The 24,882-nt window shown below is 42.1% G+C and overlaps 1 protein-coding gene across 1 annotated transcript in view; it reads left to right on the top strand.

Annotated features, from left to right (window-relative positions):
• Window positions 1-10,860: 10,860 nt before the first annotated feature.
• The window catches only part of LOC121859456 (aminoacylase-1A-like), a gene marked incomplete at its 3' end in the record, with an annotated part of 42,797 nt that continues 28,775 nt past the window's right edge, over window positions 10,861-24,882 (top strand). The window contains 1 exon segment of the mRNA XM_042356268.1: window positions 10,861-11,017. Within this exon segment, the coding sequence (XP_042212202.1) occupies window positions 10,939-11,017 (79 nt within the window).

Raw genomic sequence — 24,882 nt, 5'->3', positions numbered from 1 at the left:
TTATATATTTTCATCAACCTACAGATCTGGATATTGAGCATATAGCCATCTCATTTCATACAACTAATCAATCATATTCTCTCATCCTTTGTTTGGCATGGTATAATTGGCAGTATCATTGTCCTTCAGAAAGTATGAAAGTATGACCCCTTTTTTTTCTTTGGTGATCCCTGGATATGAAGATAGTATATGGCTATTTAAACTGGCGATTGTCATACCTTTAGTGAATTGAAGACAAATTTGATGTTGATTACACATGTGTAAGGTCTTAATTTTTTATATAAAAAACTGTTGAGCTTACATAAACAAAAGCAGAGCAAAAAAATTTTTTGAAATGAGTACAGTAATTGTAAATCATTGTAAGGCATGAACACCAAGATAGTGTTGTGGAAATACTCGTCTTTGAGTGTTACTATGGTTGAACAAGTGGCATGGTACCTGTACTGGTTGAACAAGTAATGTAGTATGATACTAGTTGAACAAGCAATATGCTTCTGGTTGAACAAGTAGTATGATATTGGTTGAACAAGTAATATGTGTACCATAAAAGTTCATTGATATTTATGTTGTTGTAACATGCAGGATTTTTTCTTCTATTTTCCTGTTCTTTAGTTGTACGTATGTAATGTATAATCGGTATATTGTCACTACTTCATGTTTCTAATTATGGTGCAGTAGTTGAAGATAGGTATTTTGAGTTGAATAATTGATAGAAGAAACCTGCGGTTACCCAAAAATTGATACATCGGTTTTGTTGACTAGATGTCTTCCTCATTTCAGGGAGAAATTTATGGTTTTAATTTACTGTAAGTTGGCTCAAATGTCCATATAAGATCTTTAATATACTGTACTGTAAAAAAAAAAAAAAAAAAATATTATTATTATAAGAGGTACAGAGTGGTCAATAAGGCTTCCTCAAGATGACCCCCCCCCCCTCTCTTTTTCTTTCTTTTATCCTCCATGCTATGGGTGGCCAGAAATCAAGACCAACACAGACTCCCCCTTTGTTCATTTTTACAAACTACTGCAAGAGATGTGCCTTGATTCACGGTCTCCTTAAACTTTTATGGTTGGTCATTCAGGAATAAGCTGTTCGTTACGATCTGTTAAGTATGAGTAAAAATGTGTGAGATTTATTAAAGGATAGGTTATAAATGATACATATTGCCTCTAAATTTTTTCTTCCAGTAAATTATCAGTATAGTAATTGATGTTAATATTTTAATTCAGTTACCTGTTGCAGCAGTTAGAGGGAATGAGAGAGCAAGTTGAGAAACACACTGTAATGGTCCTGATTCTGATCACCTTTTCTGTAGCAGGAAAAGGGCTTTCAAAAGTGAAGTCTTAATTTCTTCATTGGATAGAGTGCCGAGTATATACAGATTTACCTGCAGTTGAAAGTGGCAACTCATCTGTTATTTAAATTTTATTGCTCCCAGGTCAAGCTGTTTGCCACTCACAGGGATGACAGAATGTGATTTACGAAAGATTTTTTATCTGGCAAAGTAAAATTAGTTTAGAAATGGGGTCATGTTAAGGTTTTTATTTATTTTTTTTCTTCTAAGTTTTGAGTCTCTATGCAAAGTCATAGAAATAATTATTAAATGTTTTTTTGTAAAATCATATAATTTTTTAAAGGAAGAATGCATAAACAAATATGCAATTTGCAACCCAACTTTTCCTTGCCCTCAGCTAAATATTTTTCCTATAAAAGATAATTATTGCAATATTATTGTTAATAGCATGTTCATGTTTATGGTTAGAACACTAAGGCTTCAGAATTTTTTATAGCACTTTGTTAATGTCACCCAATTATATTTAAATATATATTCGTCCAAGTCAGATATTTCAACAGTTCGTCCAGTCTGTTAGTGCGTAATGCAAACAGCGTGAGCTATTATACTCTTGTATTACTGATTGACGTGCCATGTTAAGACCAGCACACTGAATTAATATTGCGCTATTCAGACATGTGTAATAATAACACATGACAATGTTTCAGGTGAGAAGTGAGAAGTTTATTGGCATGGCAGCCAAAATTCCACATAATGCTTTAATGCATAACCCCTATACTTTGAGGAACTGTCTTGTATATACTGCAGTAAGTGCAGGAGGCTTTTCATGCAAGTCAAAAATGCACCTGAAGTTGATGACTGTCTTTACTCTGGTAATGTACAAACTTTTGCCTTCACCTCTTTAGGCTAGGAAATTGTATTGCTGTGATGTCTTAGCTGTTTAATTGCCCTTAGGTTCACTGTTGTTTTACTACGTGTTTATTCCATAATGGTTTATTCACTATACAAAGTTCTTCTGAAAATTACCGAATGTGTGAAAGTAAGTGTTTAATTGCAATGATTATTCATTTGCTCTTTTTCTGTGTTTATAGTTATTGTCATCTGAAGTAATCCCTAAAGTATGTTGACCTTCAGAGAAAGCATTCTAAAATTTTCTTTAATTTAGAATCATTTGTTCATGTATAAACATTTTGTTATATAGTAGAACCACTGTCAAATTATGTCAGGTGTTACGAATGGGTAGCCTCGAGTTGAGCTCCCAGCCTCAGAGATTGAATAAATGTACCTTATACAAACAGAAAATTATAGGGTTGAATGTGATAGACTATACAGGTATCTGATGCTTTTCTTTATTATTTTTGACACTGCTATCATCAGTTCTGTTTACTTGATAGTCAGTGAAGCAAACACCAATGGTAAAGTCCAGGAGCAGAGAGGTGCTTGCAATGGATGGTTTGCAGTAGTGGTTGACAAGAAAAATATTATTTTAAGACTTCTTTTTTTAAGGAGTGTGACTGCTGAATGGGATTGAGAAATTTTAAGTATTTAAAATGTGAAGATTTGTTTTCCTTATTGAGAAGTGTATAATTGTATTCACAGGACCACACATATCTTTGTGTTAACTAAAAATCCTATTGAAACTTTTACAATAAGAACTTTTGAATATACAGTGACCCCTCGGTTAACGAACTCAATCCGTTCCAGAAGGTCATTCGTTAACCGAAAAGTTCGTGAACCGAAACCATTGTTTCAATGGGTTTTTGGGTAATTGGTTCCAGCTCACCGAAAATTTCCTAAATTCAACAAAAATGGTAGAAAAGTTCACATACTTTGAGGTGTGTATGTAGAAGGCTCCTGGATGATGATGATGATGATGATGGGAATTAGAATGGGGGTGGAGGAGAAGGAAGAAGAGAAGGCCTTGGGGTGGAAGAGAAGTCACCCCATGGCACCATTTCACCCATAAAATTTTATTTCTCTTGGTGTATTTCAAGATTATTTTCTTTAAATCAACACTGCACTGCATTATATATTGTCAATATGTAAAATATATTTCAAAATTACCAATAATTTGCTTGGAAACACAGAAAAAAAGCGTTTAGTTGAAGAGAGTCTCAAGCAAGATGTTACCTCCAGTGAAAACAGAGAGAGACTCGCCTGTTTGCTGTGTTAAGAGGCTGGATGCCGCGCATTAAACTAGTCACTTTACCTTCAATTATGTTCAATAATTGTTAAAATGACTAAAAAATTGAATATTAAACTTTTAAAATTATTGAATAGTATAAACTTCTTGATATTTACTAAAATAGTAAGGAATTTAAGCCCTAAAACCGATTAATGTATTGGCGGACTGATACTAAAGCTGGTTGCCCGGTCAGTGCAAGCGAAAACATGTTGAGGTCGGTTCGTAAGAAATTCGTTAACCGAATTTTTGTTCGTTAACCGAATTGAAGATCCTTATGGAAGGCACTTTGTTAACCGAAATTTCGTTAACCGAGGCGTTCGTTAAACGAGGGGTCACTGTAATTGCTTTCCCACCAGCTCTTTTTTCCTCTCATTCTTGGTCTATTTCCTCCACAATTTGTTTCTTTGCCTTACACAGAAAGGATCTCTCCCTTTTTCATTTAACTTTATATCTCCCATTGGAAAAGGAATGGGGTAAAAAAAAATGGGTGTATGTAGATTCCTTTAACTTCCTTGCCCATCTCTCCACCCTTTTTATTGTACAGTACAGTATTTATTTACTTTGCTTCTTCTGCCGTTCTGAATTGCCTTCTAACCCTGATAACCTTCCAGTTTTCTTCTCTCAACTGACACCCTATTCCTATCTTCAGTGAGAGGCTTTTCTTTATTCTTTTTCTTCCACCTCCATACTGATAGTTTGCCCTTCTCTTCTCTTCTCTTCTGAACACCCATAGTCTCTTTCTGTCCCTTTTCATTGATAAAACTTCTCTCCATCCCTCCCCCCCTCAAACACACACAGAAAAATCTCCTGTGTCAGCCTTCCTGCTAACTTTTCTCCAGTACTTCCTATCCTCCTTATTAGCTTTGCTCCCTCCTCCACCTTCCTCGTCACCTAAAGAACCCCCCTTCTTCCATGCTTCCACTCACACTTTGCTTGTGCATCCCACCTGTTCATCTTCATTCTGTATGCATTTTCTTGTATCCTACTCTAATCTACTCTTATACTTGCTATCCATCCTCTTACAACATAAAGCCTCTTCCTTCACTTGTCTTCCTCCCTCATTGAGCCCCTCATGGACAGCTCCGCTCATTAACTCTTGCCCCAGCATTTTCTTTTCTCCTGTTTTCAAGAAAACCTTATGCTTGCAGTATTTTTATCATTGTATAGCCATTCTGTACAGTATAATGAGAGTTTCATGATGTGTGTACAGGTATGCTTGTGAGAATCAGAGTGGATTTGAGGGATGTGTGTAAATGCATGTGTGGGTGCATGTACATGTACAGTACACATAAGAATGTGTGCACTTGCATGTGCATACAAGCCTTCCTAGTGTGTGCTTACAACTGTGAATAGAAACTGTAGGCTTGACAGTTTTCCAGGAAGTACAGTGAGAAGAAGTGTATGTTGCCCTCTCATGTGGATTCCTTTATGTTCAGGAATAAAAGTTGATGGTACTGTGTACAGGCAGGAGCACCCTGGAAGGCATTTATACAGGTAGACAAGTTTTTCAACAAAATCGTGCTTGTAAAACTTGATGAGAAGAGGCGGTTCCCCCAATTCCTAAAGTCTTTGTATATTTTGTACAGAAGTGTCGTGCTTAGTCTGGCATGTCTTTGTAAAAAAAAAAAAAATTTTTTTGATAAAAAGAAATTAAGTGAAATCTTGTCTTATTTTACCCCATGTGAATCATTGCAACAGATACAAATATACGAGACTTCACCTATAGAAGGGGCATAAGCACTTGAAATTCCAGTTTGAGATAATGGTACAGTATTTCCATTTTTAAGTTCAAATCTCCATTGACCGGTATACCTACTTATGTCCATATCGCATTAGAAGCCTGCATAAATTAGAATTAAAAATTACGTCCCTTCTTGGTTGATTCTTGTATTAGTTTATTCTTATCTGCGATATGTTAAATAATTGTGTCATTGTGTAATGGGATGGAAATTGAAGTTCCAACCATTTTAGTTGTTATTTTATCTCAGAGGTGTCAAGTTTTAAAGTCTGGGTGAAACAAGAATTTAATGCTTCTCTTATCAACTTTGTGTCTTGTTAAGGAAATTCAGGGTTTCCAAAGATAATTTATCCGATCCATTTTTTAAACTAGTAACTTGAATAACATTATAGAACACGTCAGTATTATACATAATGAACTACACTAAGTTCTTCCTTAATGTTGTCCCATTTAACGTTTCATTATTACATTGATACTATTTCAATACTGCACCAAGGTTCCACATAATGTGTGAAATTGTTATTACGATGTCGGTCAGGTGGTACTACTATGATGCACACAACACATTCCCTCACCAGCCTAGTGATGCTGTGCAATGTTACCGTGGACAATCCGTCTTGCTTACTCCTTGCTGATTATGGATGCTGTCGTGTGTTTGGTATACCTTGTGTTCACCTCCTTTGCATTTGCCCCCGTCGTGGGGCAAATTGTAAAAAAATTGTAAATTGTTGAGAGTACCACTACATGACCACCGAGATGCGGGAACAAGTCGCACGACTGCACGGAAGCAAGGTCAAGTCAAACCCAAAGGCGTTTTACAGCTATGCAAAGTGGGAAATTAAAAATGCGAGTAGGAGTATCAGACCTGAGGCTTGAAGGTGGTAGTTATGCAGAATCTGACCAGGATAAAGCTGAAGCATTGAACAGCTTCTTTTCCTCGGTGTTCACAAGAGAGGATGCGATTAACCTTCCTGTGTTTGAGGACAGACGGTTCGACACAGCACTGACCCACATTGTGTTCACAGAAGAGGGTATAAGAAATAAACTGTCAAAGCTAAAGGTCCATAAAAGTCCCAGCCCTGACATGGTGCATCCCAGAGTGCTAAGAGAGTTGTGCAACGAGCTTGCCGAGCCCTTGAAGATACTGTTCTCTAAATGCCTGGATGAACAAAAGGTCCCCAGTGGCTGGAAATTGGATTGTGTGAGTCCTATCTATAAGAAGGGCAATCGTCACTCCATGAACAACTATAGACCGGTGAGCCTGACCAGCATAATATGTAAAGTAATTGAGAGTATTATCAGCGATGACGCGATGGAACATCTACTACGAAATAACCTTGTAAAGGATTGCCAACATGGTTTTATGCAGGGGCATTCCTGCTTAACACAATTGCTCAAGGTATGGATATTTGGACCCATATTCTGGAACGGGGTGGTAATATCGACACTATATACCTAGATTTTGCCAAGACTTTCTACAGTGTACCCCACGAAAGGCTGAAAATCAAACTGGAAGGGTACGGAATTCAGGGAAATGTCCTAGTGTGGATAGAAGACTTTCTACATGACCGCAAGCAGTGTGTGGTGATTAATGGCACGAATTCATCATCTGTTCCTGTCACAAGCGGGGTACCACAGGGCAGTGTATTGGGCTCGCTGTTGTTTGTTTGTTAAATAAATGACATGCCTGACGTTGTACACTCCTCCATACGAATGTTTGTGGATGACGCCAAGTTATTTAGGGAAATCAAGAACCAAGCGGACTGTGAAGAGTTGCAGAAGGATCTGTGAGCTCCAAAAATGGTCGAAGAAATGACTGCCGAGATTCAATGTCACGAAGTCTAAGAGGATGCACCTGGGACGTACCAACGGTAATGAGGCATATCATATGTCCCAACGGGATGGGGAAACTGCACTACCGGTATTTGAGACAGAATATGAGAAGGACCTAGGTGTGTATGTTGACAATGAGCTGAAGTTCTCAGGCCATTGCTAGAAGAAGGTAAATCGGGCAAATAAATTATTAGGTCTTATAAGGTCGTTCAGATATCTAGACAGTCCGTCCCTCGTACCGATCTTCAAGAGTGAAGTGCTTCCCCATCTGGAGTACTGTCACCCTGTCTGGTCCCCTAGATATACTAGGGACTGTCAGTTGGTTGAAAATGTTCAAAGGAGGGCCACCAGACTGGTGCCTGCGCTTCAGCACTTCAACTACCCTGAGAGATTGGAGCACCTGAACTTGCCTAGCTTATACTACAGAGGGGCAAGGGGCTACCTAACTGAGGTGTACAAGCATCTCGAGGGGCACTACTCAGTCGAGTGTCCTTACTTGGAGTTGGCGGACGCTCGCCCCACAAGCGGTCACAGCTCAAGATTGAAGGCAAACTTTTTTGGAGTGAGAGTTGTGAACTCTTGGAACAGTCTGCCAGAAAGTGTTGTGATGGCACAAGTGTAAGCTCTTTCAAGACCAGACTTGGCCAACACTGGAGCAGGTTCAGATACACTCGGGAGCCGGTGCCTGCCCAGTACCTGCCAACAGTGCATAACAGAGACATGACCGATAGCCCAAGCGGCTAACGAGCCGATCAGTGGTGAAGAGGATAAAAGACATGTTTGTTAATTCGACGGCACTCGCGCGGGTGTGCGCGTGTGGGGAGGGTATGTTTTTGTGTGGGAGGGGAGTGTTTATGTGCATATGTGGGGGTGTGTGGAGGGGTGTATATGTGGGGGTGTGTGGAGGAGTGTTTATGTGGGGGGTGTATATGTGGGGGTGTGTGGAGGGGTGTATATGTGGGGTGTGTGGAGTGTTTATGTGGGAGTGTGTGGAGGGGTGTTTATGTGGGGTGTGTGGAGGGTGTATGTGGGTGTGTGTGGAGGGGGTGTATATGTGGGGGTGTGTGGAGGGGTGTAAATGTGGAGGGTGTGTGTATATGTGGGGTGTGTGTGTTTATGTGGGGGGTGTGTGGAGGGGTGTATATGTGGGGTGTGTGGAGGTGTTTATGTGGGAGTGTGGGAGGGGTGTACATGTGGGGTGTGGAGGGTGTGTGGGGTGTGTGGAGGGGTGTTATGTGGGGGTGTGTGAGGGGGGTGTTTATGTGGGGGGTGTGTGGAGGGTGTATATGTGGGCGGTGTGTGGAGTGTTTATGTGGGGTGTGTGGAGGTGTACATGTGGGGGTGTGTGGAGGGGTGTATATGTGGGGGTGTTTATGTGGGGTGTGTGGAGGTGTGTATGTGGGGGTGTGTGGAGGGTGTATATGTGGGGTGTGTGGGGTGTGTGGAGGTGTATATGTGGGGTGTGTGGAGGGGTGTATATGTGGGGGTGTGTGGAGGGTGTATATGGGGTGTGTGGAGGGTGTATATGTGGGGGTGTGTGGAGGGGTGTGTATGTGGGGTGTGTGGAGGGTGTATATGTGGGTATGTGGAGGGGTGTATATGTGGAGGGGTGTATATGTGGGGGTGTGTGGGGGTGTGTGGAGGGTGTATATGTGGGGGGTGTGTGGAGGGGTGTATATGTGGGGGTGTGTGGAGGGGTGTATATGTGGGGTGTATATGTGGGGGGGTGTGTGGAGGGGTGTATATGTGGGGTGTGTGGAGGGGTGTATATGTGGGGTGTGTGGAGGGGTGTATATGTGGAGGGTGTTTATGTGGGGTGTGTGGGGTGTGTGAGGAGTGTTTATGTGGGGGTGTGGAGGGGTGTATATGTGGAGGGTGTATATGTGGGGGTGTGTGTATGTGGAGGGGTGTTTATGTGGGGAGGTGTTTATGTGGGGGTGTGTGGAGGGTGTGTATGTGGGGGTGTGTGGAGGGGGTGTATATGTGGGGGTGTGTGGAGGGGTGGAGGGGTGTGGAGGGGTGTATATGTGGGGGTGTGTGGAGGTGTGTATGTGGGGGGTGTGTGGAGGGGTGTATATGTGGGGGTGTGTGGAGGGTGTATGTATATGTGGGGTGTGTGGAGGGGTGTATATGTGGGGTGTGTGGAGGGTGTATATGTGGGGTGTGTGGAGGGGTGTTTATGTGGGGGTGTGTGGAGCAGTGTTTATGTGGGGGTGTGTGGAGGGGTGTATATGTGGGGGGTGTGTGGAGGGTGTATATGTGGGGGTGTGTGGAGGGGGTGTATATGTGGGGGTGTGTGGAGGGTGTATATGTGGGAGTGTGTGGAGGGGTGTATATGTGGGGGTGTGTGGAGGGGTGTATATGTGGGGTGTGTGGAGGGGGTGTATGTGGGGGTGTGTGGAGGGGTGTATATGTGGGGTGTGTGGAGGGGTGTATATGTGGAGGGGTGTGTATGTGGGGTATATGTGGGGGTGTGTGGAGGGTGTATATGTGGGGTGTATATGTGGGGGTGTGTGGAGGGTGTATATGTGGGGTGTGTGGAGGGGTGTATATGTGGAGGGTGTATGTGGTGTGTATATGTGGGGTGTATATGTGGGTGTATATGTGGGGTGTATATGTGGGGTGTATATGTGGGGGTGTATATGTGGGGTGTGTGGAGGGTGTATATGTGGAGGGTGTATATTGGGTGTGTGAGGGGTGTATATGTGGGGGTGTGTGGAGGGGGTGTATATGTGGGGGTGTGGATGTATGTGGGGGGTGTGTGGAGGGGTGTGTGTGGGGGTGTGTGGAGGGGTGTATGTGGGTGGGGGGGTGTTTTATGTGGGGTGTGTGGAGGGGGTGTTTATGTGGGGTGTGTGGAGGGGTGTTTATGTGGGGGTGTGTGGAGGGTGTTTATGTGGGGGTGTGTGGATGTGTGGGTGTGTGGAGATGTGGGGGGTGTGTGTGGGGGTGTGTGGAGGTGTTTATGTGGGTGTGTGAGGGGTTATGTTGTGTGGAGGGGTGTATATGGGGGGGGTGTGTGGAGGGTGTATATGTGGGGGTCTGTGGAGGGGTGTGTGGAGGGGTGTATATGTGGGGGTGGTGTGTGGGGTGTGTGGAGGGTGTATATGTGGGGGGTGTGTGGAGGGGTGTATATGTGGGGGTGTGTGGAGGGTGTATATGTGGGGGTGTGTGGAGGGTGTATATGTGGGGGGTGGGGTGTGGAGGGGTGTTTATGTGGGGGGTGTGTGGAGGTGTTTATGTGGGGTGTGTGGGGGTGTGGTGGGGGTGTGTGGAGGGTGTTTATGTGGGGGTGTGTGGAGAGGTGTATATGTGGGGGGGGTGTGGGTTTTGTGTTTATGTGGATGGAGGATGTTTATGTATGTAAGGGGTGTTTATAATTTTGTGTGAGGGATGATTCGTGTGTGTGTAGGAGGCGTTTTTGTGTGCATGTTGGGGTGTGTTTGAGTGTCTGTCTGTGGGAAGCTGTTAAGTGTATGTGTGTGTTTGGGATTTAGTGTGCAGCCGTCTGTGGTCGCCAACCCTGATATGATTATGGCATTTTTGATTGATTTGGGGTAATGGTCAACCAGTACGATTGGCAAATTAACCTGTGTTCTTATATTATTTCTTAACACTAGGCCATACAACTCGAAGTAGCCATTATTTTTATTATTATACTGTGGAGGGGGGGGGGTGTTGCAATTGTATGTGTGTAATATTTTTTGGGGGAAATCTAGCGTATTTTAATTATTCTTATCGACGTTTGATGCCTAAAATAACTCGCAGTTGGCAACTTAGTTATTATCAGCCATGTTACGGTGTCACCTGTAAAGTCATTTTTTTGTTGTATCATGCGTAATAGACAGTTCCCTTGAGGAGTAATTAAAACAGCCCAGCCCAGCACGATGATGAAGGAAGATCTCGCCGTCACCAACTTCAGGAACTACATTAGGATTAAGACAGTCCAGCCGAATCCAGATTATGGTAAGGAATATTTAAATTATTGTATCGTAGGTAGGATAAAATTGGGGTAAATGTTACTTTTAGTCCTGTAATCGGTAAAGGTGTAGAAGAGGGTGACCACCAGAAGGAATTGACTGAATTGGTTGAAATTTTTTCTCCACTCTAATATCATGATATTAAACACAAAAATGGAAACGACAATGCATAGAACCTAATAGAACCTGACCTAACATACCCATAGGTTGGGTATGTTAGGTCAGGTTCTATTAGGTTCTATGCATTATCGTGTTAATTTATGTGTTAAACAACTTACCTTAATATTGAGGTTGTGAGAATTGTAAAAGCGGGATAGAGTAAATAAAAAGATTGTCAGGTTCTATGAGGTTCTATGCATTATCATTTCCATTTCTGTGTTTAATATCATGTTATTAGCATTATATAAAAAGATGGTAATCATATACAACCAACCCACGAGCAAAATTGATTGAAAACAATTATAAAAACGCCGGATTTTCATTGTTATATTATAGTGGACACTGTTGTAGTTTGTGGAAATGTTTAAAAAATAGATAAATTATTTTTAGAATAAATGCTAATTAACATTTGTGGGTTATGAAGAACAGATCTAACCAAGCAAACCTACCTAACCTTACCTAAATTCCGCAGTATATTAAGCAGAAAGAACTTAATATGATATCGTGAAATTTGAGGCATTTTCTGGACGTGAGATGATACGGCTGCATCGGTGCTATGCAGCCCTGGCGGGTTAGTCCTATATGTTCACCAAAAAAATAAATAAAAAATAGTGCATAGAACCTAATAAAACCTGACCTAACATACCCAACCTATGGGTATGTTAGGTCAGGTTCTATCAGGTTCTATGCATTGTCGTTTCCATTTTTGTGTTTAATATCATGATATTAGAGTGGAGAAAAAAATTCAACCAATTCGGACAATTCCTTGTGGTCAATTTATAGTATCACACCTGTCTTTATTTCGATATTAAAAATAGTTTTTTCTTATGTATTTTGATGAGTTTGGAACGAATTTGATATTCATTTCCACAGGAAATCACATGTTTTTTTTAGATATCCCCACACACCCAACAATCATAACAGAAAGTTTGGATTTCTTTTTTAGAATAAATAACTTAAATTATATAACCAACCAACCAAGAAAACCCAACCTAACCTAACTCGTTGTTCATGCCCCAGACGCTTAAAGAGTGAAAACGGAGGCCTGGAGCGATGCGTGAGCAAGGCGTCAGACCACCTCCGCCTTAAGTAAACAAATCTGGCGACACTTGTGACTGAGGTCCTTTTCACACTCAGTCTCAATGCAGTTTCTTTGTCCCGATACACCTCCTTACCGTTGGTACTTCCCAGGTGCATCCTCTTACACTCCGTGACATTGAATCTCGGCAGCCATTTCTTCGACCATTCTTGAAGCTTACAGAGATCCTTCTGCAGCTTTTCACAGTCTGTTTGGTTCTTAATTTCCTGAATAACTTGGTGTCATCCGCAAACATTTGTATGGAGGAGTGTACAGCTTCTGGCATGTTATTTATGAAGCAAACAAACAACAGCAAGCCCAATACACTGCCTTGTGGTACCCCACTTGTGACGGGTACACATGACGATTTTGTGTTATTAATCACTACACACTGTTTGTGATCATGGAGAAAGTCCCCTATCCACGCTAGGACACTAACCCCGAATCCCGTACCCTTCCAGTTTAATTTTCAGGCTTTCATAGGGGAACGCTGTTGAAAGCCTTTGCAAAACCTAGGTACAGGTGCTCCTCTACTTACGAACGAGTTACGTTCCTGAGGCTTGTTTGTAAGTCCAACTTTACTCTTGTAGATACCAAACATATTGTAAAAAATGAAAAGATTTTGGATATTCAGTACAGCTATACTAGGGTGACAATAGTGCATAGGGGTGAATTTCTAAAATTGATTAAATGGAATGGCCATTGGTCCAATACTGCGTACCCATGAAAAAAGAACACAGGCGAAATCCTGGGTCATTTGGACAATATTTAGAGGTAGCTCAAGTCAATTGAAGTTTTATCCTTTTGGCAAAAAATACGAATATTCATAATATGCCGGTTTATTTTAAAATTTACATATTGAGCAAGTTTATGTGTACACTGTACATATAAATGATTAATTCCTTTTTAAAATGAAACTGCAGTGAACACGCTTACATCAATGGGTGGGAGAGGTGTGGACAACCCATTCATTGTTTTCGCTTTTTGCTTGTAAGGTCCTGTTTTGATGTCCCTGGTTGTGACCGCCTCTGCTCTTCAACAACCTGCAGCAGATGTTGACGCTGGTCTTCACTCTTCGTGATCTTGCTGTTGAATGCCTGTATCAAGGCAATCCCTCTCTCTGCAGTGTCGTTGATGACTCTGAGACCACCCACAACTGCGACGCCAGTTTTGAAGTCTTCATCATCAGACCATGTGTCAGGTTCCTTGGACAAAAAAGAAGTCTTCATTTTGAGACTTTCAAATAGAAAGTTTGATCCTCTAGAAGCAAAGTCTGAGAGCTGCTTTGTGGGAAGGGAAGATGTGGCAGGAAGAGCAGCACGTTTTGGTGAATCCTCGGTCGCCTTCCTCTCAACGATTGCCCGAACTATGTTTGTCTTCATTGTTGCATTAACTTGTGGATCGAAGAGTGCAAGACCCACCAAGCCTTCACTGAGGTACCACAGGTGACGACCGAAGACTGTGAGACATGTTCTTGATATTTTGACGTCGTGGTACTCTGACAGGTCTTGGAGGAGCCGCAAATCATTAGCAGGAGCGGAGGATGGAACGGAGGCCGTGAACCATGCACTGACATACACCTCTAGCACAAAGAATGCGAATCGTTTCAAGCCTAATGTCTCACGAGCAGTTAGTTTAAACTGATTAGCAAAAATCAGGATCTTCATGACATAAATGAGCTTAGCCATCCACCGTGCTCGGTGAAGTGCTCCGGGCCGTCGGAGATTAAACTTGGGTAGAGCTCCATCGAGACACCTGATTGCTAGCTTGATTGTGATTCTGTTTCAGACGAAGAACCCAACTCATCATATTCAAGAGCAGAACTGGCTTGATTCTGTTGTAGAGATTGCTTACTCTTGCTTTCTTCCCGACGCTTGATGGAACAAGCAATCTTTTTGTCTACTCCTGCCATTACACCTCTTCTCCCTTTTTCTCGTTGCGCTGCCAGGAATGCTCGGTCTTCTTTGATGGTCAAGAGCTGCATTGCCTTGGGGTGGGCAACATCGAAGAGGTCCTCTAACTCATCACAAAAAGTTTCCTCTTTCTTACGTTGTGTGTCTGTAGTGCGAGTGCAGTTTTTCTTAAGTCCCTTCCACATTAAAAAAAGATCCACTACCTTTTGTCCAATACTCTTCTCAGTTATGGTAGGAATCCGTGCTTTATTCCAGAAACTAATAACCGATGCTGCAACTTCACTCGCAGAATCATTCACTGTTTTCTTATGTTCATTGTGACCGTGGAAAAACAGACGTAGAACATCTCCTCTTGAAGGAAGTTGTGCACCCGTGATTTCGGTTATGTGTTGACCAATGAGCCAAACTTCAGTTTTTGAACGTGTACTCTCCATTGAACCTGAAACAAACAAAAACATTTATGTAACTTATGTTGTTACTGTTATGCAAACAACAGCACCCATAAAGCATACGGCATGCAAGATCACTTGTATAAAGTTTTTTAAGTGTTATATACCTAAATTGATGCATTGATTTTAGACAAAGACAATGGTACTAACCGTAATACTGCAACAAGAGCGACGCACACACACCCACCGTCACGTCTCACACACAACTGATGCTACTGTACCAGTCAGACACTGGCACACAACCTCTTCCCCCTACCCCGACTGACACCCGCCTCTCCCTCCCCTCTGCATTGCCAATAGCTGCACCAGCCAAAATACTCATTACTCATTTTTAGAAAAAATGTTAGGAACAACTTTAGTTTGAATTTGCATTCTACATATACCTGCAAAGTTTCATAGTAATCGGTTCATAAATAAAGAAATTAGAAAAAATCAATAATAATTTCAGTAGTGTTAACTTCAAATGGCTTGAGCCACCTCTAAATATTGTCCAAATGACCCAGGATTTCGCCTGTGTTCTTTTTTCATGGGTACGCAGTATTGGACAAATGGCCATCTAAAAATAAAAACTTTCACTTTTTATTGTCACCCTAAGCTATACCCTTTAATACAGCCCTAAAACCTGGCTCACTCTTCTCCTCTTGGGTAATGTTTGTTCTGTCTGGAATTTTATTCAAAATAATCCAGTCTTTTCCACATTACTTTTACTTTTTACTTTTATCCTCTTCGCCACTGATCGGCTTGTTAGCCGCTTGGGCAATCGGTCACGACTCTTTTCCTTTATATTCTTCACCAAAAGGTCGGCTCGCTAGCCGCCCGGGCGATCGGTCACGTCTCTGTCACGCACTGTTGGCAAATACTGGGCATGCACCGGCTCCTGAATGTACCTGAACCCGCTCCAGTGTTGGTCAAGTCTTCTCTTGAAAGAGCTCACACTCGGTGCCGTCACAACACTTTCTGGTAGATTGTTCCAAGAGTTTACAACCCTCACTCCGAAAAAGTTTGCCCTCACGGTTTTCCGGACTTGCGGCTTCTTCAATCTTGAGCTGTGACCCCTTGTGGGGCGAGCGTCCGCCAGCTCCAAGTAAGGACACTCAACTGAGTAGTGCCCCCTGAGATGCTTATAAACCTCAACTAGGTCCCCCCTTGCCCGTCTGTAGTATAAGCTAGGCAAGTTCAGGCGCTCCAATCTCGCAGGGTAGCTGAGATGCCGAAGTGCAGGCACCAGCTTGGTGGCCCTCCTTTGAACATTTTCAACCAACTGACAGTCCCTAGCATATCTCGGGGACCAGATGGGGTGACAGTACTCCAGATGGGGAAGCACTTCACTCCTGAAGATCGTCACGAGGGACGGACCGTCTAGATATCTGAACGACCTTCTTATAAGACCCAATAATTTATTTGCCTGATTTACCTTCTTCTCACAATGGCCCGAGAACTTCAGCTCATTGTCAACATACACACCTAGGTCCTTCTCACACACAGTCTCAACTAGTACATTTTCTTCATCCCGTTGGGACATATGGTACGCCTCCTTACCGTTGGTACGCCCCAGGTGCATCCTCTTACACTTCGTGACATTGAATCTCAGCAGCCATTCCTTCGACCATTCCTGGAGCCCACAGAGGTCCTTCTGCAGCTCTTCACAGTCCGCTTGGTTCTTAATTTCCCGAAATAACTTGGCGTCATCGGCAAACATTTGTATGGAGGAGTGTACAACGTCAGGCATATCATTTATGAAACAAACAAACAACAGCGGGCCCAATACACTACCCTGCGGTACCCCACTTGTTACAGGTACAGATGACGATTTCGTGCCATTAATCACCACACATTGCTTGCGGTCATGTAGAAAGTCTTCTATCCACGCTAGGACATTTCCCCGAATTCCGTACCCTTCCAGTTTGATTTTCAGCCTTTCGTGGGGTACACTGTCGAAAGCCTTGGCAAAATCTAGGTAAATATTGTCGATATTACCACCCCGTTCTAGAATATGGGTCCAAATATCCAATACCTTGAGCAATTGTGTCAAGCAAGAGCGCCCCGGCATAAAACCGTGTTGGCAATCTTTTACAAGGTTGTTTCGTAGTAGATGTTCCATCGCTGCATCTCTGATAATACTCTCAAGTACTTTACATATTATGCTGGTCAGGCTCACCGGTCTATAGTTGTTCGTGGAGTGCCTATCGCCCTTCTTGAAGATAGGACTCACATAAGCCACTTTCCATTCACTGGGGACCATTTGTTCATCCAGGCATTTACAAAACAGAATCTTCAGGGGCTCTGCAAGCTCGTTGCACAGCTCCCTTAGCACTCTAGGATGCACCATGTCAGGTCCAGGACTCTTATGGACCTTTAGCCTGGACAGTTTATTTCTAATACCCTCTTCTGTGAACACAATGTGGGTCAGTGCTGTGTCGAACCGTCTGTCCTCAAACGCAGGAAGGTTAGTTGCATCCTCTCTTGTGAACACTGAGGAAAAGAAGCTGTTCAATGCCTCAGCTTTATCCTGGTCAGAATCTGCGTAACTACCATCTTCAAGCCTCAGGTCTGATACTCCTACTCGCGTTTTCAATTTCGACTTTGCATAGCGGTAAAACGCCTTTGGGTTTGACTTGACCTCGCGTGCAACCAGCCTTTGGAACTCCTTTTCAGCCCTCCTACACTCTATCTTTGCTTGGTTTCTGGCTCTTGCATACATCCTCCTGTCTTGCTCATCGTTTGACCCAACCCACGTCTTGAATTTCTGGGTTTTCTTCTTAATTTTGTCGACCGCCGCATGGTTCATGTGTAGGGATCCCCTCGTATTCCTAGAAGCACTGGGTTTGGTCTTGGGTATATATTTATCGATCAAATGGGTCATTTTACTAGTTATGATATTCAGCGTAGTGTCTGCGTTCTTGTACCTTAATAAGTCAGGCCAGTTGATACCCCTCATCTCTTCCCTCATCCCATTGTAATTTCCCTTGTAATATTTGCACCTTGGCCTGGCCTTATCTTGAACTAGGTAACAGTTAAATCTGAATGACAACACTGTATGGTGACTGGTGCCAACTGGGGCAAGGTGTTCCAGTTTGGCCACCATACCCTCCTCGTTTGTTATGATGAGGTCAAGTGGCTTGGGTGTTTGCTCCCCTCTGTAATGTGTCGGGTCTCTCACATGTTGGAACAGAAAATTATCTCTCAGAGTTTCTACAAAAAGAGTAGCAGGATTATTCAAGTCATTCGGGGTTGACTCGTTTCTCCAGTCGATGTCGCCATAGTTAAAGTCCCCCATGATAAGGAGGTGGCTGGGGTTGAGCATCGCCGCATTGTTTATTAAGGTTCTTAAGTTCCTTTGATTTAGTGGGCCACAGTTCGGGGATCTGTAGATACACCCGACGATAAGTAAGTCCCCTCCCTTTAATTTAATTTTACACCACTTGGACTCTTCAAAGACATCCTCTCCCTGTACCCTCGCCTGGCTGGCTCTAAGGTCTTGCCTAGCGTAGATAACCACACCCCTCCTGCAGGATTCTTGAGTTAGGTTCGTAAATGAGTCATATCCAGCAATACTGAACTCACATTCCTCTGGGTCGATTCTCCTGTTCTTGTACAACAGTTCTACAACTCCTACAATATCTGGTTGGTGTACTCTTAGTAGTGTTTCAAACTCCTCCCTCTTATCAAGGAACGTGTCGGTATTAGTGTACATGACATTCAAGCCAGAATTTGTTCTCGGTAACGTCTCTGCTCTTAGTAATAAACCCGCTCCACCCACATTCTCAGAAGCTGCAGCATTTGCTAAGTACACTGTATTTTGCAGGGTGTGGTTAAAAATTTCATTGTTTACACGGCGCTCGTTCCCTCCTGTCCGGTAGGCTGAGCTGGTGCCGCCTCCCGGGTGGGGGGTTGAGTGGGTGGAGGGTGCACTGCTGCCCCCTGGCCCTGTGTCGGCACACTTGTTTCCACTACCCTCCCCCTGAGTATAACCCATGTGCACCTGTCCCCGTTCCTTCTCGACTCCTCCCTCTTCTGCTTCAAGTCCAGCAGGTCAGTGATGATGTTTGTATCCCTGAAAGTTTGTAAGTTGAACGTTCTTAAGTAGAGGGGCACCAGAATTTGGGTCCAAACATCCAGTACCTTGAATAATTGTGTTAGGCAGGAGTGTGTTAGTTATTTCGTAGATGATGTTCCATCATGGCATCTCTTATAATGCTCTCAAGTACTTTACATACTATGCTGGTTGGGCTCACTGGTCTGCTGTTATTCGTGGAGTGACGGTCACCCTTCTTGAAGATAGGACTCACATTAAGCATTTTCCAACTACTGGGGACCTTTTGCTCATCCAGGCTTTTACAGAACAGGATCTTCAGGGGCTCAGCAAACTCGTTGCACAACTCTCTTAACTCTAAACTCATGTACAGTACTGTACTGGTTAAATTTTTTCCTCCATCCATTTTTACCATAATTAAAAGGTGTATTTTGATGTGAAATTCCTGTTTGCATACAAAGATATTAAAAATTATTCTTACAATATGGAAATTGAAGCTTTTGTGGATGTTTAAATGGGTTAAGTGATTTTTGTATTTGAAGAGGAGCAGGAGAGTGATGGAGGAGGCATTCATCTTATCTTATTATTTACCTTTAGATCATGAGTGGCTTATTGCAACTTTAGTTGGTTAGTTTTGTGTGTCATCATTTGTTCATTTATCACATTTGACCATAGAAATTATATCCTCACTTTTTCCTTTGAAAGTTTTCTTGCATTGAACCATTCCATCACATGTATGATTATGCCATACAGTAGTTAGTTACAGGTTAACTTTAGTTTTATGATTGACAAGGTTAGGTTAGCCCTTTGGCTGTGGGAGATTACCCCAAGCTGAATAAAATCGTCTGGCGGTAGCCAGAATAAAATGGCAAGTGCACAAAATGCAGCGAAAGGGTTAAGTGAGATTAGATTAGATTTTATGTGGCTATGTTAGGTGTACTATGTTAGGTTATGTTAGCTTAGTTATGGTTGGGTTAAGTTAGATTTGGTGTGGTTATGCTTGGTTAGGTTAGTTATAGTGTGGTTAGGTTTGGTTACATTAACTTTGAGTTGGTTTTGTTGGGTTAAATTTAGGTTAGGTTAGATTAAATTTTCATAAATTTATTTGATTTTGTTAGGCATGGGTTGGATAGTTAGGGTTTTGAATATGTTTAACTTATAATTTAGTTAGGTTTAGTTTAGATTTGATGTTCCTTTGAATTCAGAAGAGATGGAGATGACAAATCACTTCAACACTCTTACAGTGCTGTACCTTGTTTAGGGTAAGCTGAACTAGGTGGATTAAGGACTCAGGGGTGTTATGATTTAAATTTTGTGATTTAAATCAATTTTAATCTGAAAAATCATGATTTAAATTAAATTCATATTTTTTTTACCAATAATTGAAATTTTTATTTTTTCTCTTGAGATTCTTTGTGGTTGTATAGCTACAGTGGATTTTTACAACTACTTATAGTATTTCCATGCTAACTTGGCCCAGAAGCCACACTCCTCGTCTATAGCTACAAATAACTGATTGATTCATAGCAAATGATTGTGTAGCTGTCCATTTATTCAAACTAAATGTGTTCACAATTGGTGGACCCTGCTGCCATATGGCACCACAAAAATTGTGACCAAGTCCCAGGTTGCTGATCTGACTTTCTGCTTCATTTACACATAATTGCAGGGTTTCAATTGTTCTCTTACTTTGACAACACAACATACATACTGTACTGTATATCATTTCTCACTCTTGATTTTTTTTAATTTTACATTTATTTATGGCTCTGTATTATAATTATTATTATTATTTATAATTTTTATTAGTATTATTATTTTCTTTATTATAATTATTGATTTTTATTGATTTTTATTAATTTTATTATTATTATTATTATTTTTATTTTTATTTTATTTTTGTCCCCCTGGCATTGTTTTGGGTCATTATAAAATGACCTGTGCCTGGATGGACTAATGCCCATAAACCCCCCCAAAAAAAAACTTAAGTATGGTTTTCTAATACATGTACAGTACTTTACTCCAATACAATTGAAAAAACAAAAATCATTACTCGTTGAATGTTCCAAACAAACAAACAGAGCTTTAACGCCTGTGACAAACTAATAATATTTTTTTAATTAATTAATTAATTAATTAATTATTAACCATAGTAAAAGAGTTGTGGAGGGTATGGTGTGGGTGGAGCCATGAAGGGTACTGTGTGGGTGTGAGGAGACACCACGCGGTCACATACCTAGAGGTCTCGTGACGTGAGGTGGTCAGTGGCCATGACAGTAAATTTCCCTTTGATTTCTTGCGTCCATTAGCACCTTCACCACCCACCTCATCTAGCCTACTCTCTTATCCCCCTTCCCCATCAAATCCCCTCTCTTCTCCCCACCTTTCCGTAAGACATCAGTTGCTCTTTGCACATTCCTGTACCTAAAAGGAATTTCAAAGAAGCTGTAATTCGAAAATGCTTTTCATATGTGTGAGACTGGGTGTACAGATATTTAAAATTCTACTTAAATAACTAAGTACCATTGCCCCCCCCCGACCCCCTCACCAGCACCCGCCAGATGTTAGATGGTGGGAAAAGTTTAGCCACTGATTTATTAGAATCAAAGTGATGTAACCACAGCCACACCCCCGATTAGAGGGACAGTTCGCAGGGAGTCTTAGTCAGACTCAGTCAATATGGAGGCAACAATTATCCACAAGCACCTCAACTGAAAGAGCTTTATAGCTACTTGGATTGCCCATGGGATGGAATGGAGCTACTCAACAGGGGCTGATCCAGGAATATCAAAAGTGGGGCGGGGGCAGGGGGGGGGGTTCAATAAGCTTTGGGTGGGGAAACATGGCGAGTAAAGTGAGCTCATCCAGCTGGGGGGTTTTGGAGGGGCATATTGAAGCCATGTGCAATTGATACAGTACTCGGAGATTTTCTGAGGTAAATAGTTATTACTTTTTACTCTACAAAAACTCCTTAATACAATACAGTATAGTCTGGATTTACGCGGTCAATTGAACCCGTGGAGGTCAACGTAAAACGAAAAATGCGTTAATGAAATAACAGAACATATGGGATTAATTGAAATAGAGACTGGGCCGACCCCCAAACTCCACTTTTTGCCGACACAATACGTACATTGTAGTAAAAATAGTATCTTAACTTTATGATGGTATGCACACACACATAATATAGAAGATAAATATCAATAAGAGAATAATATACTGCACCAGGTAAACGAAAAATCAAGGTTTAACACTTACAATAGTAGAAGAGATGGGTCGGCGTACGTGGATGGGGGCTGGTTCCGAGGCAGAGGGCAGATTAGTGGCCCTCAGGTGAATCACTGTCACTATCCACCACAGATGTCAGGGCCTCCCTGACAAATCCCTCAAAGTCCATGTCCCCACTGTCCTTCCTCCATAACTTCTCGTAAGAATGGAGGAAAATCACTCGCCGCAACACGGTCAGCACTACCACCTTCACCAACAATGTTAATGTTGGTTATCTTGTTCCTCTTCTTAAACCCTTGCAGCCACCCTGAGGAAGCAGTGAAGGGCCTGAGGTCTGCAATTCCCATCTTGCGTGCCACTGCTACATACAGTTCATGGGCGTACTCTTGAACTGACCTCGTGTCCACCGTCTTGCCTGACAAATCAAGTAGCTCATCAGCAAATTCTCAGTCTTGAGCAGCACCTTGTTCTGACAGTACTTCGCCATTGAAGCACCTGCAGACTTTGTGATGCTCATGTGTTCTTTTATCTTGGCGGCATCCTTCATGATCGTCCTGATTGTAGATTCGTTCACGCCATGCTGGCGCGCCAAATCAACTTGCCTCGTACATCTCTCCAACTCCTGCACGATCTTGTACTTAACTTCATAGCTTAATGCTCGTCGTATCTTCTTAGGCTTGGGGTGGATTTGGCCAGGTAGTTCAAAGTTTTTCTGTGGTGATGGGGGTCCAGCGGAAGCCATTGTTGCGAGATTAGCAGGCACACGAGAGAATTGTATACGCGGTGACTGAGAACAATACGACTGGCGCTGGGTACATCAGCGGCTTCTTCCCTCCCGTGGCAGGGCACGTCATATTATATTAAACCAATCACAGCTAGCGGGGGAGGGAGGTAAGGATGCGTGGCCCAATCACAGTCCGATTTGTCATATGACGTCAGCGATAACGCAACAGCAACATACTGTGCAACCTTACTCGCGCCGCTTCCCCACTTACTGTATGGTCAAGCATGGCGGGCCGCTTGAATCCAAAATGGCGCGGCCCGCCTGGAGAGCAGCTGGAGGTCCAGCCCCTGGACCTCCAGCTGCTCTCCGCGTAAATGACCTAATTTACCGTGTAAATGAAGCATTTCAATTCTGGCAGGGCACCGCGTAAATGACCAAACGTGTTAACCAAAACCGCGTAAATCCAGACTATACTGTATAGGTACTCCTGAGCATGTCGATTCCAAATCTATTATCGACAGTTCGATTGCAGAATAATGAATGGTCGTAATGACTCTTGGAATATTTTAATGAAATTTTTCACAATGCTTATTTCAGTACTCGCTAATTATTGGTTTCTCAGGTATTTGGTTGGTGTTGTTATGTTCTTCTGGATGTACTTAATTACTGAAATTAATCCCACCAAATTTCATGTCTGAGAGAAAATCATATTTGGGTGGAAAAACGCGTAAGGGTTCCCCCTTACGCGTTTTTTCCAGGGTCGAGAGAAAACTCGATATACGCGATTTTGCTAAAAATCGCAGTATAGGTACTCCTGAGCAAGCCGTGTCCGATCCTACCGTCGAGAGTTCAATTGCGGAATAATTAGTGGTCGTAATGGTGCTTGGAATATTTTAATGAAATTTTTCTCAATGCTTATTTCGGTACTCGCCAACAATTGGTTTCTCATGTATTTGGTTGGTGTTGTTATGTTCTTCTGGATGTACTTAATTACTGAAATTAATCCCACCAAATTTCAAGTCAGAGAGAAAATCATATTTGGGTGAAAAAACGCATGAGGGTCCCCCCTTACGTGTCTTTACCAGGGTTGAGACAAAACTCGATATAGGCGATTTTGTTCAAAATCACAATATACCGTAGGTACTCCAGAGCATGCCGAGTCCAATCCTACCATCGACAGTTCGATTGGGGAAAAATTAGTGGTCGTAATGATGCTTGGAATATTTTAATGAAATTTTTCTCAATGCTTATTTTAATACTCGCCAACTATTGGTTTATCAGGTATTTGGTTGGTGTTGTTATGTTCTTATGGATGTATTTAATTACTGAAATTAATCCCACCAAATTTCAAGTCTGAGAGAAAATCATATTTGGGTGAAAAAACGCATAAGGGTCCCCCCTTACGCGTTTTTTCCAGAGTCGAGACAAACGCGATATACACGGTTTTGTTCGAAATCACAGTATAGGTACTCCTGAGCATGCCGGGTCCAATCCTACCATAGAGAGATCGATTGCGGAATAATTAGTGGTCATAATGGTGCTTGGAATATTTTAATGAAATTATTTCTCAATGCTTATTTCAGTACTCGCCAACTATTGATTTCTCAGGTAATTGGGTGGTGTTGTTATGTTCTTCTGGATGTACTTAATTACTGAAATTAATCCCACCAAATTTCAAGTCTGTGAGAAAGTCATATTTGGGTGGAAGAACGCATAAGGGTCCCCCCTTACGCGTTTTTCCCAGGGTCGAGAGAAAACTCGATATACGCGCTTTTGTTCAAAATCGCAGTATAGGTACTCCTGAGCCTGCCGAGTCCGGTCCTATCATCGACAGTTCGATTGCGGAATAATTAGTGGTCGTAATGATGCTTGGAATATTTTAATGAAATTTTTCACAATGCTTATTTCAGTACTCGCTAATTATTGGTTTCTCAGGTATTTGGTTGGTGTTGTTATGTTCTTCTGGATGTATTTAATTACTGAAATTAATCCCACCAAATTTCATGTCTGAGAGAATATCATATTTGGGTGGAAAAACGCATAAGGGTCCCCCCTTACGCGTTTTTTCCAGGGTCGAGAGAAAACGCGATATGTGCGATTTTGTTAAAAATCACAGTATAGGTACTCCTGAGCATGCCGAGTACGGTCCTATCATCGACAGTTCGATTGCGGAATAATTTGTGGTCGTAATGATGCTTGGAATATTTTAATGAAATTTTTCACAATGTTTATTTCAGTACTCCCTAATTATTGGTTTCTCAAGTATT

This window comes from Homarus americanus, unplaced genomic scaffold (assembly GCF_018991925.1).
Source record: "Homarus americanus isolate GMGI-L3 unplaced genomic scaffold, GMGI_Hamer_2.0 scaffold7626, whole genome shotgun sequence".
Taxonomy (NCBI): domain Eukaryota; kingdom Metazoa; phylum Arthropoda; class Malacostraca; order Decapoda; family Nephropidae; genus Homarus; species Homarus americanus.
Note: the sequence above shows the minus strand (reverse complement) of the source record. Positions and strands in the feature narration are given on the sequence as shown.